The 17,554-nt window shown below is 33.5% G+C and overlaps 2 protein-coding genes across 8 annotated transcripts in view; one reads left to right on the top strand and one right to left on the bottom strand.

Annotated features, from left to right (window-relative positions):
• LOC126740377 (RNA binding protein fox-1 homolog 2) overlaps positions 1–14,394 on the bottom strand; it is a 111,111-nt gene extending 96,717 nt beyond the window's left edge. The window contains exon 1 of one of the 5 annotated variants that reach the window (XM_050446361.1): positions 14,193–14,394. In XM_050446361.1, coding sequence (XP_050302318.1) covers positions 14,193–14,297 — 105 coding nt within the window. In that variant the 5' untranslated portion in view covers positions 14,298–14,394. Of the gene's footprint in view, positions 1–141; positions 463–14,192 lie in introns of those variants that run through there. The other 4 variants (XM_050446358.1, XM_050446356.1, XM_050446357.1 and 1 more) reach the window with 4 other exon arrangements.
• On the top strand, positions 4,149–8,862 carry LOC126740374 (uncharacterized). 3 transcript variants are annotated; one of them, XM_050446352.1, is made up of 4 exons: positions 4,149–5,336; positions 5,651–5,782; positions 5,851–6,063; positions 6,136–8,862. In XM_050446352.1, the coding sequence occupies exons 3-4, from the start codon at positions 5,925–5,927 to the stop codon at positions 8,745–8,747; spliced, it is 2,751 nt and encodes a 916-aa protein (XP_050302309.1). In that variant the 5' UTR covers positions 4,149–5,336; positions 5,651–5,782; positions 5,851–5,924; the 3' UTR covers positions 8,748–8,862. The 3 variants fall into 3 exon arrangements, with proteins under 3 accessions (XP_050302309.1, XP_050302311.1, XP_050302310.1); XM_050446354.1 differs by having other exon boundaries at positions 4,149–5,782; positions 5,881–6,063; XM_050446353.1 differs by having other exon boundaries at positions 4,149–6,063.
• Positions 14,395–17,554: the final 3,160 nt, after the last annotated feature.

Below are 17,554 nucleotides of genomic sequence, written 5' to 3'. Positions count from 1 at the left end.
ATTTTATAATCGTTTAACCTCAACCTTTTTGTTAATTTTCTTGAAGGTTAGCTGTTGAACTTGGGCCAAAACAACAAACTGCAGAATATCGACGGGCTAACAATAGAAAATTGAAATAAGACAGAGAGATCGAAGACTTACCGGGTAATACATGCCAGCTTGGGGCAGAAAAAAGGCGCCGGCACCCCACAGTTTGGACCAGTCAATTTTACACGGCGGAAAAAACAAAAACACTCGGCCCCTGGGGCGAAGCTTCTATAGCCTAGACGGCGTTTCTTCTTTCTAGCACGTTACCGTACCGTACAACTTAACATGGGCCTACGAGACGGATTTTAGGACCAGCCAGAAAAAAAATGCTATTTTGTTGTTTATAAAATTACGAGATTCCGTTTATATGTCGGATTTACACGCTTCAAACATGCTGGAGACTACGCGAGAGGAACAGTTTCGTATATTATAGTGGGTAAGATGCTTTGTACGGGCTTAGGGTGGGGGCCATCGTGCGATCAATGAACGATGGATGCGCGCGCATTACCTTGAGTCAACGAGGGACGCAGATTCGCGTGCGTTTGGACAGCTTTGGTCAACTAGACATCGCTTTAAAGAATACAGCATCTCAACTAATTTAATTATGGGTGCTTAAAACTTGGAAGCTTAGCTTAATTCCATTAAATTAAGACAAAAAAATGGTAATTCTGCAGTTTAGCGGCTTTTGTTAAAACTAACGAAAAATGGTCGGGTTTTTTGCAAAATAGGTAGATTTGGATATATATTTTTCACTAAGAGTGGCGGAAAGCCAAATTTTATCAGGTTGTTATCACGCACTAAATCACTCACTATGGGACATGAATAGAATAACGTCATTAGAATAACCCTGTATTCGATTAGTTTTGACAACAAATAGGTTACAACTAAGGTGAGGTTAGGTGTGGTGTTGCCAGTTCTGTCGTCTACTGCGTTTTGTCACTCTGCAGCTTCAGCCTTGGCCCAGTGTGGCTGACTCATGAGTGCCTTCTCTAAAGTGGCGAATTCACTCTATTTTTTATTGTACTATTATTTTGATGCGACTTAAAAATAATATGATTACGCAGTTTAGCGGCTTTTGACAAATTTGGGGTATTTTCACCGGTTTTCTTTTTTAAATAGCTTAATTTTATCTGGAAAAAATTAATAAAGTGGCGGAAGGTGTATTTTGCAAATAGTTTCTTTATAAACAATGTGAAGTACTCACAAATAGAGGTAAACTGATTTATTTAAATTTTTTAACCCAACCCAACTCAATCCAACTCAATCCAACCCAACCCAACCCAACCCTTTTTTTTTTCTCTGGAACCGCCCAAAGGGCATTACTTTAGAGAGCAGCAATGTCTTCTAGTTTTCGTCCTGAGCCGCCTTAGTCCCTAACTCTATTTCTTTGTTTACTTTTTCTTTCATTATCTTTTCAAGTAGGCTCGATATAACGTTAAAAGTGTTTTCATCTTTTAGCCAGAGCTGACCAACGTTTTCTTTTTACGACGCCAGCCCGTTCCTCTGCTTCTGTTCTTAGTGCTTCGAAATTTCAGCACGCGAAAATTGTGTGTTCTGGGTCATCAACTTCGTTACAAAACCAGCATCTGTCATCATCTTTTTTCTTAATCTTTTTCAGGTAGGAGGAGAACACCCCGTGTCTTGTCAACGCCTGCGATACATAGTAATTAACACTCCCCCACTTCCTGTTGTACCATTTATTCACATCGGGGATGAATATCCTGGCCCAGCCCTGGTAAGTACACCAGTTTGATTGCCATTCATTTAACATTTCTTCTTTGATTTCTTTTTTAGAGGTTTTTCCGCGGCGGTGCAATTCTATTCTTTCTTTTATTAGGAGTTCTGCTGGCGGAATGCAGGATATGACGGCCACTGCAGCGGAGGAAGAGGTTCTGTAGGAACTGGTAAGTAGTATTCCTAGTTTATGTAATACACCATTAACTATGCTTTTGTAGCGTTTATATTTTAGGGCGTCTGCCCATCCAGGGGCAGCATATAACAGGGCATAAATTACGGTATGGACAATTAGCTTTTTTTTGTTTGAGCTTGGACCTCCAACATTGGGCATTATTCTTCTTAACACATTTATTAACCCAACCCAACCCAACCCAAACCAAACCAAACCAAACCAAACCAAACCAACCCAATCTCCCAACGAGGAGCAAAGCTCGTTGGGAGGTTCATTAACATCCAAGAGTCCATCAACACCCAACGGGGAGCGTAAGCTCCCGTTGGGATGGTTATATTATGTTATGATTATACACTAGTTTCATTCATCATTTTTTATATGTTATGATAATGAATGACTAAAAAAATACAGAGTGAATTCTCCACTTTAGAGAAAGCCAGACTGGAAACAAGGCATCAGCTGCAGAGTGACAAGAAAGAAAGAAAGAAAGAAAATGTGCTATATTACGTAAGAATAATCTTGTGTACAAGCATCCTACAAGCTAAAAAAACAAAACACAAATACAATTTCAAAAATTGACAAAACAATGAACAAAATTAAACACAAGAAGACAAAACTTTTTGAACATACTTAAATTAAAGATAACTAAATAAAACAATCAATTACTAAATAAAGGTAAACTTGCTGACAAAACTAGAAAAAAGAAAAAAGGAAAAAAAAAGAAAACTTTCCAACATGTCCAAGGTTAAAACCTATCATTAAAAAAGTCATCCAGGTTATAATATGCCTTAGCCAATAAAAGCGACTTTAATTCTCTCTTAAATTTCTTAACATCCGATATATGTCTAACACACAGAGGAACATGATTGTAAATTTTTTTACTTATGTAAATTAATGAGTTTTTGGTAAGGGAAGACGTAGGAATAGGTAGGGGAACATCATTTACACGACGAGTCAAATGGCCAGTGTCAGAGGGTAGTTTGGGAATTTTGTGAATAAGAGCAGCTGTTTCTAAGATAAAGAGTGAAAAAAGAGTTAGGATTTTTTCAGAAATGAAGAGGGGTTTGCAAGAATCTCTTAACTTAGCAGAACACAGGTATCTAACTGCTTTTTTTTTGAATAACAAAGATAATGTTAAGTAGCCCCTTATTGGTTAAACCCCAAAAAGGCAAGCCATACCAAATATGAGATTCAATAAGTGAAAAGTACACTGAACGTGCAACCACCCCTCCCAGCTCTTGTTTTGCCATTCTTACTGCGAAACATCCAGAAGATAATTTCCCAGCTAAATGTAAAATATGATCTTCAAACTGAAGGCGACCATCAATGGTAATTCCTAGGAACTTGCAGCACTCTTTATTCTGCAAGAGGGAATTTTCGTCAAACATCAGACCCTGAACATCGCACTTAAACCCCATAATAGACGTCTTTCTTACATTAAACACGAGCCTGTTGGAAGCACACCACCCTGATAAAATCTGAAGGTCTTCAAGGATACAAGTCTTAATATAATAATTTTTATGGCTCCATAGTATGGTGGTATCATCAGCAAACTGAACCACCTTGCCCTGCAGTTTCAATGAACTCAAGTCATCCACATACAGTAAAAATAACAGTGACAAAACGCAACAAAACTGGCAACACCACACCTAACCTCAACTCAGTTGTCACCTATTTGTTGACAAAACTAATGGTATACAAGGTTATTCTAATGATTAATCGCGTCCTATAGTGAGTGATTTAGTGCGTGATAACACCCTCTTCGTGATAAAATTTGGCTTTCCGCCACTCTTAGTGAAAAATATATATCGAAATCTACCCACTTTGCAAAAAACCCGACCATTTTTCGTTAGTTTTGACAAAAGCCGCTAAACTGCAGAATTAAGGTTTTTTGAATGAGCCATTTTTTAACAAAAAAAAAACGAAAATTTATGTCATATATGGACCACGATTTTCCTATGCTTCTATTTATTTATGGACACAAATATTAGTTATTAATTAGTATTAATTAAGTTATCGCGGACTGATCACTTTTATATTGATCTATAATATTTTTACTTTATTCCTATATTAAATAAAGAAAATATAAGGATTAAAAACACAACGCTTTTTTAAAGTCGTTTACCCAATTGCCTCCTTTAATTTAGGATCGTTGACGTTTATAAATAAATGTCAAATTATTGAAATTTGACACACAACTTACTCAGTCAGGGACGGATGCATAGGGGGGGGAGGGGGGGGAGGCTCCCCCCCCAATGAGAATGTGCAGTTGGTAAAAATTTCCCAGAGTTGGTAAATTAAAAAACTCAAGTTTTCAAACCAGACTAATGACACACTTTTATAAAAACATTATGTGATAACCTATTTTTTAAAAACCTTAACATAAGCATTTTCTTAAAACTAATTTTACCAAATACAATAATGTCTGTCAATAAATCGTTGACTCGGTGTTATTCTTAATATTTCTGGGACGTCGCGGCCCGATAAACAAAATGATATCGGCACATATCGCTTACAAAGATTAACATGAAATTCTAGACCTTGATCCTTGATTTATATCAAGTTACAACTGAAGACTTTTTGGTAAAAGCCCTATTAATTTTTAATGTAGGTATCCTCTCTTGCAAAGAATAAAATATACACCTTAACGTCCTTAACTTTCAAAACAAAATAATTTTATACGACATTGCAGCAATTCGATTTACCGCTTATAGTGTGAATGCACATTTAGCTATATTAAAATCAATGCGCACTGCCCGCTAAAATGTCACTTGTCAAAGTCAAAAGTAAAAATTTAGTTTTGGCGGCAACAAACAGGTGAATTATTGTTCTTATTCAGTTTTTAAATACATTTTGAAGTTTTGGATAAGTTTTGGTGTTTTAAGATGGAAAAAAAAGTACGTTCGAATAGAATAAGAGTTCAGTGTTTATCGTGTGGTTCAGAGTTTGTGAAAGAATATAAACCTACACATGAGAAAAAGATGCACGGCGGAAAATGTGTAGCAATAAAACTAGTAGGCGCTCCAGACAATCCTTTTGTTTTGGCGGCAAAAAAAAGACGAAATGAAGAAGTTAGCGAAGGTAGGTAAAAATACATACTAATACAACTAAATCGCGGGTTTGGCCTTGTAATGAGGTAAAAAGTAAAGGAGATGATATAGTCAAGATTGTTTACACCCCTTTTAAAAGAGGGGTGTGCTAAAACCACAAAATTATCTAGATTTTTATATTCATTCATTATATTTATTCAGTCATTAAAAATAAACAATACTTAATTAGCAAGCTTAATTTCGCGATAAATTATTACCTACGTATTGTATTGTTTTAGCATCGTCTAGTTCGATAGAAAATATACTTGAATTGGCAGTGAATAAAAGAAAGAGCAAAGAAGAATCTAAAGGTAAGCTGAATATAGAATATAATAGATATATTTTGATAGGTTTTTGCGTTTAAAGGCCGGTTTACACGCTACGAGTTATCGTACACGTGTATAGCTTATACACGCTACGACATAGTGTGTAAATAGCAAAACGTACTTCTCACGGCAAATAAAATAAAAAAATTACACATTTCGTAAAAACTTTAGTTTTGTATTTCGATTTTATATTAGCCAATAAAACGTACGATAATTCGTAATGTATAAACCGGCCTTATTAGTGGTTATAGGGAAAAAGAACACAAGAACTTTTTCTGATTACTGATTTGGATTTGTAGATGTAACAAATACTAAAAAGCCAAAACAGTTAATTACCGTTTTTCCGGAAGCTGAACAAAGTAAAGACATTTTAATTGAGGAGCCTGAAAATGAAAACATTGAAAGCTACACATTTCAGGAATCAGAACATGGTATGTTTTATTAGCCAACATATTGGTCTAGTGCAACACAAAATAATAAAATGTGCAATATCTTTTAGAAACAGGAGATGATCACGAACATTTTTCAGACCGCATAAGCTCTAACTCTAAGACTCAACTTAATAGTGATTCGATGGATAACTTAGCTGATCAGTTAATAGTGCCTAATTTCTCATACGTGAATCAAAATCAAAAGTTCTTCATGAATCCTTCGGACAAAAATTCCGAAAATGACTTCATCCAAGAACAGAGCGAGAAGGCATCATCACAAGGTAACATTAGTATTTACTAGATAAAAATTAAAAATTATATTTTTCACCTAAATAAACTATTTTCTTTTTTAGTGGAGAATATTTCTTTGAATTTTAACGTGAACGAAGAAGAATTTGATAAAACAAAGCCTTCCACAAGCCAAAATAGTCAAGAAGACTTTGACAATAATGTGTCAGATGAAGTAGACCACAATAATTGGTTTGAATGCACTGGCAGTTTTGCTTCATTATTAGATCATTTAACTAATGCTAAGAATTTATTAACTAATATCCAAACTGATTGTAATATAGATGAATATATTACCATTATCCAGATTTTGGATATTACTAATACCATTAAAGAAAAATGTGAATTAACACGAGTGTCGTGTGAATCTTATGTTTCCGTTTTAGAGAAGAAGCGTAGCATTTACGAAGTAGATAAACATGTTGGAGATAATATGATGATTCTACATGACCCCGGCATAAGACAAGAAATTAAAACAGACAAAGAGCGAGACTTTCTCATTGCATTAGGACCCCACCAACCTAATTTAAGAATGTTTCCCAGCGATGGTAAAAATCGCTTCAATTCTGGATGGTATAAAGAGTATCCTTTCTTAGAATATAGCACAGCCAAGGATGCTGCTTTTTGCTTTGTTTGTTTTTTATTTCCCACTGGCGTAGGAAGGGAGAAATCCGAGTTAGCTTGGAGTAAGAATGGAGTCTCATCATGGGGAAAAATGAAGAGCTCTGGATCAAAAAAATTAGGGAAGTTACAGCAACATTTCAGTTCCGTCTCACATAAACAAGCCTTGCGGGATTATGGTAATTTTACTAATAAAGCAAACAACATTGATATTTTAATTAACAAGGAACAAAGAGTTAGGAAAATTGAAGAAGAACGCATTCTTTGTCAAAATACAGAAGTTGTCAGTATTTTGTTTGATGTGGCTAAAACATTGGGTCGACAAGGATTAGCATTTCGAGGAAACGACGAAAATGATGGAAATTTTGTTCAAATTGTGCAGCTGCTTTCCCGTCACAATCCAATTCTTGGAAAATGGCTAGCAGACAGAAAATTGCGTCCTTACCATGTAAGTTACATGGGTGCCTCTTCTCAAAATGAGTTTATCGAAATACTGGGTAAAGAAATACAAAAAGAAGTTGTCTCGGAAGTAATAAAATGCCCGTTTTATGCAGTGATGGCGGATCATACTCCTGATATTTCAAACAAAGAAATGCTATCAATTGTAGTTCGTTCAGTTGATGAAAATGGTTTACCAAGGGAAAGACTACTGTCTGTTATGGAATCAAAAAATAAAACTGGGGAAGCCACCGCACAAGATATTCTGGATACATTCATAAAGCAAAACATTGCGCCAGCCAATTTAGCCTTTCAATCCTATGACTGTGCTGCCTCAATGTCTGGTAAATTTAAAGGTGCGCAAAAAAAGCTGTCCGAGTTGGTGGGTCACAATATTTCTTACATTCCATGTCAAGCCCATAGAACAAATACAGCTTTGGAACATAGTTGTCACGCTTCATTTATAGTGGCGGAAATGTTTAACACGTTGGAGGAGCTATACGTTTTTTTCAATTCGAGCACCAAACGATTTTTTGCAATGAAAGAAAAATTAGCTGAAGTGGAAAATTCGATTTTAATAAGAAACTTATCCAAAACAAGGTGGACCGCTCGGGCAGAAACGCTAAAAGCTATTAGCATATCATACGAGGAAATACTTCAACTATTAGAAGATATTTCAAATGCTAATGATTATTCAATAGACAATAAAAGCAAATCCAAAGCATTGGGTTTATATAAAAGAATGTTGTGTTTCGATTTTATAGTATGTTTAATGTTCTTAAAAAATATATTTTATAAAATGAAAATAATCACAGAAATTCTGGAACAGGATGATCTGAATATCATTGATGCCGTAAATATGATTTCTTTAACATGTACTTCGTTACGAAATATTCGGAATAGTGAAGAGGATGTAAATAATTTAATCGAAAGTGCCATACAATTTGCAGTAAAATTAAATGTTGATCCGGAAACTGATTTCCGAAAACATCATAGGAGGCGTCTTGTTCCAAAAAAAATTGATACAAATAGGGATAGCTCTGTTAATATTCCATATAAGCAGTTTTATAGAAAAGAATTTTATCTTGTTCTGGATACTTTAATTAAGTTTTTAGATGAAAATTTGTCAGTTGTGCTTCAAAATGTCTCACCATTGACAAACTTATTTTCTTTTCCTTTAAACAAAAAAAACATAATTTTAACACAAATAGAACAGGCTATCTTACTATTTCCACCCAGTCACAAAATTGATGAATTAGCTTTACAAGCGGAGTTAGAAATATTGTTTGAACTATGTAGCAAGTCAGAAAAAGTTGTTAAGTCCATGCAGGATGTGATGACAATTGCTTCCCAAAATAAACAGATTTTTCCTATAGCATTTAAGTTTTGTAGATTTATACTAACAGCTGGATATTCGGTAGCAACTAATGAAAGAAAGTTTAGTCTGCTTAAATTTATAAAAAATGCCAGCCGTTCAAAAATGAATAACGAACGGCTAGACCTAATCATGGCTATGAAAAGTGAAAGAGACATTTTAGATCGTTTAAATATTAAGAATTTAGTAGCCCAATGGGCAAAATTAAAACAAAGAAGACTTAAGGTCATAAGTAATTTGTAAATACTAGTTAATATAAGTTGTAAGTTTTGAATAAGTTTACAGTGAAAGAACCGCACTATAACCAGTATACTTATTTGTTAGAATGTAAAATAAATATTACGAGTTGAAAATTGAACCGATTTTTTTATTTGTTAGTGATATGCAAAAAGAGTTTATTGACTTAATTAATTCTCTAATTGTCTAACCTTCTACTTTATAAGTTGGTTAAAAAAATATCCCAGTTGGTAAAAATACAATTCTTTCCCCCCCCAACACCGGACTTTTCGGTACGTCCCTGTACTCAGTAGAATCAAACTAATCACTACAGCGTTGCCGGATGTTAAAGCTATTTTCTTAGCTTATTCCTTAGCTAAGAAAATAACTTAGCTTCATTCCTTAGCTTCATTCCTTATATATTATTTTATTACATTAGGGCCAAATGACGGACTAGCTGGTAAAGTTCCTGTGTGTTATCAGGCAGGTAAATTCTGTCCTCCCGGTAAACCTACCAATAACTGTAGGAGGAATTATGAACCAAATTTTAACCTGTTGTTACGTAGCAGAAGGTTTACAGTTTGGCAGCAACATAATTGTTGTAGCCGGTATAAGAAAAAAAGAAAGATTAGGCCTATGAATATCCGGTCCTGAGAAAATAAATAAAATAAACAAAAATAATGGAAGTGTTGTGATAATAGTTATAGGTACTTGAATACTTGCTTTGTGCCAAAGCCGATATTCTTTCTGTTAGTACTTTTTTGCTAATTGTAAGTATCCCACCAGACATTTGCCAGTGAATTTGGTAGAATTTTAATCATTTTTTTTTACATTATTTTTTTAGAGGGTGTCTCAATAACCCGATAAAAAAAGGTCGGTAAACTTTTCTGAAAAAGAACTTATTTTGCTCTGTAATTTAGTAAGTTAACATACAGGTACAATTGAATCAAAAAAGACTGATGCAACATCTTGGAAAGAAAAAGATCAGGCCTGAGAAAAATTGACAGCAGAGTTTAATGTAAGAAACCCTAAGTCAGGGGTGGTTCGAACCCTGAATAATCTTCGAGCAAATTATGAGGGTATAAAAAAAGTAGCCAAGAACAAACAGGAAATATTTAAAACTAGTGGCGGTAGTGCAACCATAAGACCTCTTACCACCTATGAGGAAATAATTTATAATTTAATAAGACTGAGTGTTGAGGGACTGCTTTCAAGATATGATGATGATAGTAAGTGACAGAATATGGTGGCTCAAATTTGACGTTCCTATATGGGATTTCTTAGATGTTTTCTTTTTATTTCTCAGTCACATAACAGTGGCATAGCCAGCAAAGAAGGGCAGGTGAGGGAAGGGTGTAACCTTAAGTCGGGCATTATCATATTAAATAAAAAAAGATTTAACCAGATGAAAAATAACAAAATACTCATACAGATTAAAAATAAAATTTAGAATATTATACATAAACTTCTTGCAAAACTATGCAACCTCCAACTCTTTGACAAATTTGAGGTAATAAATTTCCTGGCTTTTATACGCTGCTTTTTCCTATTGTTAACTTATTCTACTGGTAAACAAGAATCATCATCCCGCTGGTAAGACAAACAAGAAGTTCATAATTAAATTTTTAATGTTACCAGCAGGATAACTTTTCCAGACACTTTACCAGCCTGCCCATAATTTGGCCCTAAAGGTGTCAGGCCAGTTGGTTTACGTTGTTTGTAGTTTAATATCCATGTTTTTTTTTTTATACATGAAATGAGGGATCCTTAACAATTAATTTTTTTTTTAATTATAAAATTTTTTAAATTAAAAAAAACATAAACAGATGTTCCATGCTAAAATACAAACTTTGAACAATAGAAAATTCAATTACAGCTTGTAAGTTTTCCAAGTGAAAACCGAAATTTATTCTTTTTACTAACTTTGTTAATAACTCTCGATTTTCAACTAAACTTTATGGATTTTTGTCCAGTATGGCAACACTGCCGCATATCCTCCTGCAAAATTGACATATTGGAGAGTTTTCGCATAGTAATGTTTTGAAATTGAAATTTTTTTGAAATGTTTTGAAAATGACGTCATTTAGTAAGAAGTTTTTTTGGTCTTAATTTGCTCAAGCACCTTCATTATGTACAGGGTGGCCCATCGAAAACGGCACAGCAAGGTTTACGGCTTATAATGTGAACATTTTAAAAAATCTTTGGGTCCTTATAGCCGCTGGTGAAGCCAATATTTCTCGAGTCTCTCAAAAATCAGTTGTTATAACTGCATTTTCAAAATTCAATCATTCATTCATCCAAAAATTCAAAATTATATTGCCCTTAAAATCAATGCATCTGAAACGAAACGTTGCGCCATATCTCGGACCTGGTAATCAACATATTACAAGTGTTGACTTTCAGCATTTTATGAGGTTGTGTGTTTTCATCGGTTAATTTTTATGGTAAAATATTATAGTTTTGTTGATTAAGAAAATAGTTATTTCTTAGGTAGTGGTTGTTTTTTTAATTGCAGGCAAGTTTTGGCTTCCGTTTCACAGTATTCCTGGAATTTTATTTATAAAATGAGAAATATATGAGACAATATACGCACTAACAGCGTTTTCCATTTGATGCACTGGTGCACACTGATGCCAGTTTTCGTATTCCATTTGTTTGTACCTACCTTTCAAGTTTTTACATTCCATTATTCAATTTGAAAACCAATACGTCTAATATTGCCCCGGTGAGCATGGGTATGAAGGTTGTATATGGCGGAGCGAAATAGTCTGCCACCCAAGATGGTCCGAATGGATTCTTATTGTCTAATATTTGACGTACGTCAAATATGTCTTTTTTTATGTTTTGTTCTAATTTTTATAATAACTTTTAAATATTTAATAGCTTTTTTGTGATTTTCCAGTATCATGGGTTAATGAATTATTTAAAAGTGTGATAATTATATTGTGAAAACATCCAATAATTGCTAAGCAACATAGAGCGGAGAACAGGTAAATTTTTCAACATAAGTAAGTGTTTTGTAATAATGTTGAGGTGCATTTTGATGTATTATCATTTTCGAAGGTATAATTATAGATTCTCGTTTCTTACAGAATATAGAACTACGTTAATTATAGAATCTTCGAAGACATAATTATAATACATATAAATATGGATAGAATTATAGATAATTTTTCCACTACACTATGGCTTTTGAGAAATATTATGTGGTTCATGCTTAGAACATTGAAAGGCCTTTTTTATGCATTGTATTTTTATTAAAATTGTTTTCTGGTTGTTAGTTTTACTTATAGTGGCTAGTGATTATTTTATTACATAATTACTGGATCAATTTTATTATTCTAATATATTATTATTATTTTTCAAATATTATGGTTGGTTATAACCCAGCATTTTCGTGGTGTAGGTGATGGGAACAAGCCGCTGGTATGGTCAGTATGATTTTGGAAAAAAACAATTTTTGGTGCGGGGGCGTATACCCAAAAAATAAAACTTATCAAAATTAGCATTATCAAAAAAAATCCAACAGTTTTCACTTAACTTCTTTATTCTGAATCCAACGAGACAATCGTAGCTCTCATATTAGCCGAGATATCGCATTTTTAGGGACTATTTTTGGGGTGAAAAATGAATTTTTTCGAATATTTAAAGTGCTCTCAGTCCCTTAGTTCTACTCGAATCTTGTTATAACCCAGTATTTTTTTTAGAAAATAAAACGATTATATAGAAAATAGGTAGAAAAGTCGAATTCTCATTTATATATCTCTATTTCAGTTTAAAAAATAGAAGAAAAAGGATGAGAGTAAAATAATATTTTTCGGTTACATTACGGGAAAAAAACACTATTTCCAGGCGATCTAGACACTATTAAGAAAATTATACGATGATATAAAAAAAAATGGAAAAATCGAAATCTCATTTATATATCCCTTTCTCAGTCTAAAAATTAGAAGAGGATCGGAATGAAATAATGTTTATCGGGTATAATTAGACTCATTACGAGAGAAAAACACTATATCCAAGCACTATTAAAAAAATGACATGATGATATAGAAATTAAATGGAAAAGCCGAATTTTATTTTATTTATTTATATATCAGTCAGTTATTATGGCTGTTTATATTATGCAATACTACGTTAATCCTCTTCTAGGAGAAATGAAACCCATATTTAATAATAAAAATCTCCGTTTATGAAGAAGATATTTATTTTGTATTCTTCTTTGACCCTGTCACGTTGCTAAAATTTCAATATTTTTCTTATTACAGTTTTCCCTAATGCATTGACCCGATTCCCGAAGGACCACTCTGTATACGGTTTTGAAAAAAGACTTTAACGAACGGACTAATTTGAACTAAATGAAGTAAAAAAATAAAATTTGGGTCATTCCCTTAAATATTTTTTAAACCCAGACCAATTAACCGAAATCGGTTGTCCCGTAGGTACAGAAGGGCCTGAAAAGATGTCCTTAGAATTTTTACGAGCACTCTCCGCGGCTACCTACCCGAATTCATTTTGAAGGGCAAGGCCCTTAACCGCGCTCCCTTGGGTATAAATTCATCTATATTACTATTGTCTATATGTATGTATGTATATAGGTATATATCCTTAACCCCGATCAAAATGCTTTTAAAATAATTAAATAAGGGATAAGGGCGGATATATTAGTTTATTAGAAATGCGTATTAAATACAGATTATGTTTTATTATTCGATATAATTTTTTCATAAATAAAAATGTTTTTATATCGGAAATTTGAAAATGCATAGGACGCGGCTACTGTTTAAAAAAAATCAAGTTGATACATGTATAATTTTTCTTAGGCACCCTGTATATTCAAGGCGTGTTTTAACTTGGACCGAACTTCTTATTTCTGTATTGTGTCTATAGATATAAAATTGCTGTATTTTTTATGAGGCACTCTGAATAATAAAAAATAGGACCAAAGATTTAAAAAAAATGTCGTGCTTGACATATAACTACTTATATTGGGCTGCACTGTATATTTTCATCACTGAATCCCTTATTTGTTATAAAAATCATAAATATTATATTCGTTATCATAGTGATTACCCTTTACTTATAAGCAGCATTTTATTTAACTTCTCGAATCACCCCGGTAAACTTTGCCGTTTGGTAGTGCGCTAGGATAACTATAGGTGGCGCAACTGTCTTCCTTCCCCTTTGCCTGAACTTTTTTCAATAATATTGAGTTTTTTAAATAATTATGTTCTTTTTACTAGTTTGCTTAGTACTCAATATATAATTATAAAGAATTCCTTTAGCATCCCATTTAATATAGAAGAAATAATAAATATAACAAAATCGCCAAATGCAATTTAATACCTAAATTTAAGGTTAAGAATATTTGATCCATATATCTACAGGATGTATAAATAACGACATTATTTAAAACTACAAAATTAAAACCCGTCGTAGCACGTTTAGACATGTTAAGCAGCATATTCTTACCCAAATTTCGTCGTTCAGAGCCTCCCATTCCGTATCTAGCTCCGCTATCATTAGCTCCCTATAAGAAGTTCTTTTTCTGCAAGCGCTTAAGTTGCGGCGGCCCATTTTCGCAAAAAACTATCGAACGATTCACAAATTGGTTTAAAAAATTAATTTAATAAACAAATTTTCATTAAGGACGTTCTGAACACACGAGAACAAAGACGAATAATAATTATTTGCTTATTATAGGTTTTTGTTTTAAAATTCTTTTGTTTTTTTTTTTCAATATGGCCGCCGCCGCTTACAGCCTACTTTTCGAAAATTCCCCGACTATTAAATTAATAATAAAGAGTAAAATATCGAATAAAAGTAATAAATTGGCATGTTTTTAATTAAAATTTATATTTTTTTATTTATTTTATGAATTTTAAACGCATTACGAGGCCGCTAAAGGCGCTAAATTTAATTGTCATATGTCTTCCGAGCAAGATGGCTATGGACGTGACGTCACACACGGCCAGTAAAGATGATATTTTTTGGCGGGCATTCAAACAAGCCGCGAGTTTTAAATTTGAATTATTATGTAGGTAGTTGAAATTTATAGAATATTGTTATATGAATAAAATAAAAAATTGTCGATATATAATTTTTTTTATTTTCATTTACGGTTAAATAGTATAAAATTTTTTTTCGGTTTCATTTGTAAGAAATTTGTTCATATAATAGGTTGTAGTAAGATCGTCCTCTGAATATACTGGGTGTCCGATTATAATTTAGTTAGGAATGAGCCATAATTTTAAGTTGACACGAAAAAAAAAATTGGCAACGGATGTCGGAAAAGGGGTTCAAAGCACGAGTCCAATGACTTTAACCTTTCAAGGTTATTTTATTTACTTATTTATTCAACGGGGAAAAAGCCCAATATTACAAAGAATAATTTGAATTAAAATTACAGTTGCATGCCTATCCTAAAATGAGGGTTTATATGTCAATACAGCCTAACAACTAGGTGGTAAACCCTTATTAGAAATAGAAGAAAAACTAGAAATTTAAAGTAATCATCTTAACATGATACTCATGATAGCATCGCACAGACAAAACTTCAACATCTTACCATATCACAGAAGGTTTTAAAACATCACAAGATTTATTATAACTAATACATTGCCCATTGAAAATGCATACATTAATGGAGAATATCAGGTTCAAGAGTTATGTTAGATGTGAAACCCCCTCGACTTAATAATAGTTCGGTTGATAGAAATTGGTCCCAGGAAGGTGTATCCTGAAGTCGCAAGCAACTATAGAAGGCGAGCACATTAGGCGATTCTACTTTATTCAGATACAACTTCAAATCATCAGCAAAAAGAAGCGAAAAACGGAGGTTAAAATATTGACAGATATCGTTGATATAAATATTGAATAACAAAGGTCCTAAGTTTGATCCTTGTAGCACGCCAGTTAGCGATTATTTCTCTAGATTATTAACCTTAGATTCAAACAACCCTAAGTCCTACTAATCAGATACAATTCAATCCACTGCAGCAAGAACTCATCAACAGACATTCTCTTTATTTTATATAGTAACATTTGGTAACTCGCCTTGTCGAAGGCCTTGGAGCAGTCTGTGTCTAAGGCATAGACCCAAACATCTTTCTACAGGAAATTGGACAGAAAGTCAGCAGACGGTAGAAGATTAACCTCAGTAGAACGACCAGCAATAAAGGCAAATTGTTCATCGATAAATTGTGACTGAAGATCTCTCAGTCACAATTTATCGATAACGTCACTTGGTAATTGAACCATTTTAATGAATTGGTGTTATGTAACTGGCTGTGAAGGAAAAATGAAATATGGATGAATTCTGTAAAGATAAATGAAATATGAAGAACAGAGGCGGTGCTAATAAAAAGCTGAAGTGTTTATATCCAATAGTGACAACTAGGTGTAGATATTAGAAATAGAAATTTCCGTTAAATATAACTTTTTAAAAACTGGTTCATTGGAAACTGGAGAAGCATTCTGGCTATATATTGCAGAAAAGTAATCGGCGAATAGATTAGCCTTCTCAGAACCAGAGGACGTGGTAGTATCTCTATAGGAAATTTCATTTCCAATCTAAATCTTATTTCTATTGAATCTCACAAGCGTGCAAAAATTTAAAATATCAAACTGGACCTGAGAGAAACCCCACTGATCTCAACATACTTCTGATAACATTATTCTTGTCAGTGACTTGCAACCTGCTGTTAGGCTGCAAAAGGAAATATATAATCTGTATATAAATTAGAGTTGACATATCGTTTGTGTATCATCTTCTTTTCTATAATTAAAGATTTAAGTTCAATTGAAAACCGAATAAGGAACTTCATCGTTAAGGGTAAACTCAATAGACTATTAAAGTCTCTGTAATAACCGTTAAGTTGAGTGTTTTTTGTATAAAAAAATGAGCTAAGGTTAAATGTTAGGGATGGATGGTATTTAGTTAACGGCAACACAATCCCTTCTATAGTAATCTCAAGATCCCTATTAGTATTGAACACCAGATCTAGGAGAGAATTAGCATCATTAAGAATGATAGTGACTTGCACAGGCTATGAAAGGAGCACATATCCGTCAGAACCGATAAAGTTTCAACCTCATATGGGGGAGCAATAGAACAATATTCATCCTTTGTCCAGGTGCAGTGAGGCAGGTTAAAGTTACCCAGCAAGAAATTTTCACAATCAGGTGGTTTTTCGCAGAGTTTTTAAATCATTTAACGTTGCATATAGCACTCGAATGAGGAACGAGGAGAAAAATATGCTCTTCCTAAAATGCACTGTTTTGTCCCAGATCCAACCAAGACAAACAGTTGTTCAACATGAGAATCTGACGTTATAGCCGTTTACTTTTGAGACCCATATGTACTACAATGAGTACTACGCCTCCCCTAGAAATTTCACTATCAGATTTCACTATCAAATTTAGTGTAAACCAAGTCTGATTGAGTACAGTTATGCTGTTGCGAGAATATCCAGCTTGGTACGAAGTTCTCTCACATTTTGGAAGTAGATTAACAGGCCTGAAGGAGCGCCTGCAAGTTTTTTCACACTTTTCTGTGACCTGAGACCTCCAATCATATACTTGATTGTGAGATCCTTCTCAACTTCTCTCAGCCTAACTGTTTATCTCAGTTTTGAGTTTGTTAAAATTTTCGCGTAGCTGATCAGCATCTATTAAACCTTTCAGCTTATTGGTCCATAATTGATCGGGAAGGAAGGCATATCTCGTTTTTTTCTAAATATGATATATGATATTGGATTTCTTCCAGTGTCTTGGAAAATAAACCAATTTGATAACTGAATTTGCAATATTTGCAAGTGCAACAAAAGTTATCA

This window comes from Anthonomus grandis, chromosome 9, assembly GCF_022605725.1.
Source record: "Anthonomus grandis grandis chromosome 9, icAntGran1.3, whole genome shotgun sequence".
Taxonomy (NCBI): Eukaryota; Metazoa; Arthropoda; class Insecta; order Coleoptera; family Curculionidae; genus Anthonomus; species Anthonomus grandis.
The sequence above is the reverse complement of the archived record's forward strand: the minus strand, read 5'-3'. Positions and strand labels throughout refer to the sequence as shown.

What these genes read in the sequence shown, in the direction of transcription:
- LOC126740374 (XM_050446352.1), top strand. Translation starts at nt 5,925, where the DNA reads ATGGATAACTTAGCTGATCAGTTAATAGTGCCTAATTTCTCATACGTG. An exon ending in CGAGAAGGCATCATCACAAG is followed by an intron (nt 6,064 to 6,135) that starts GTAACATTAGTA and finishes TTTCTTTTTTAG; the next exon opens with TGGAGAATATTTCTTTGAAT.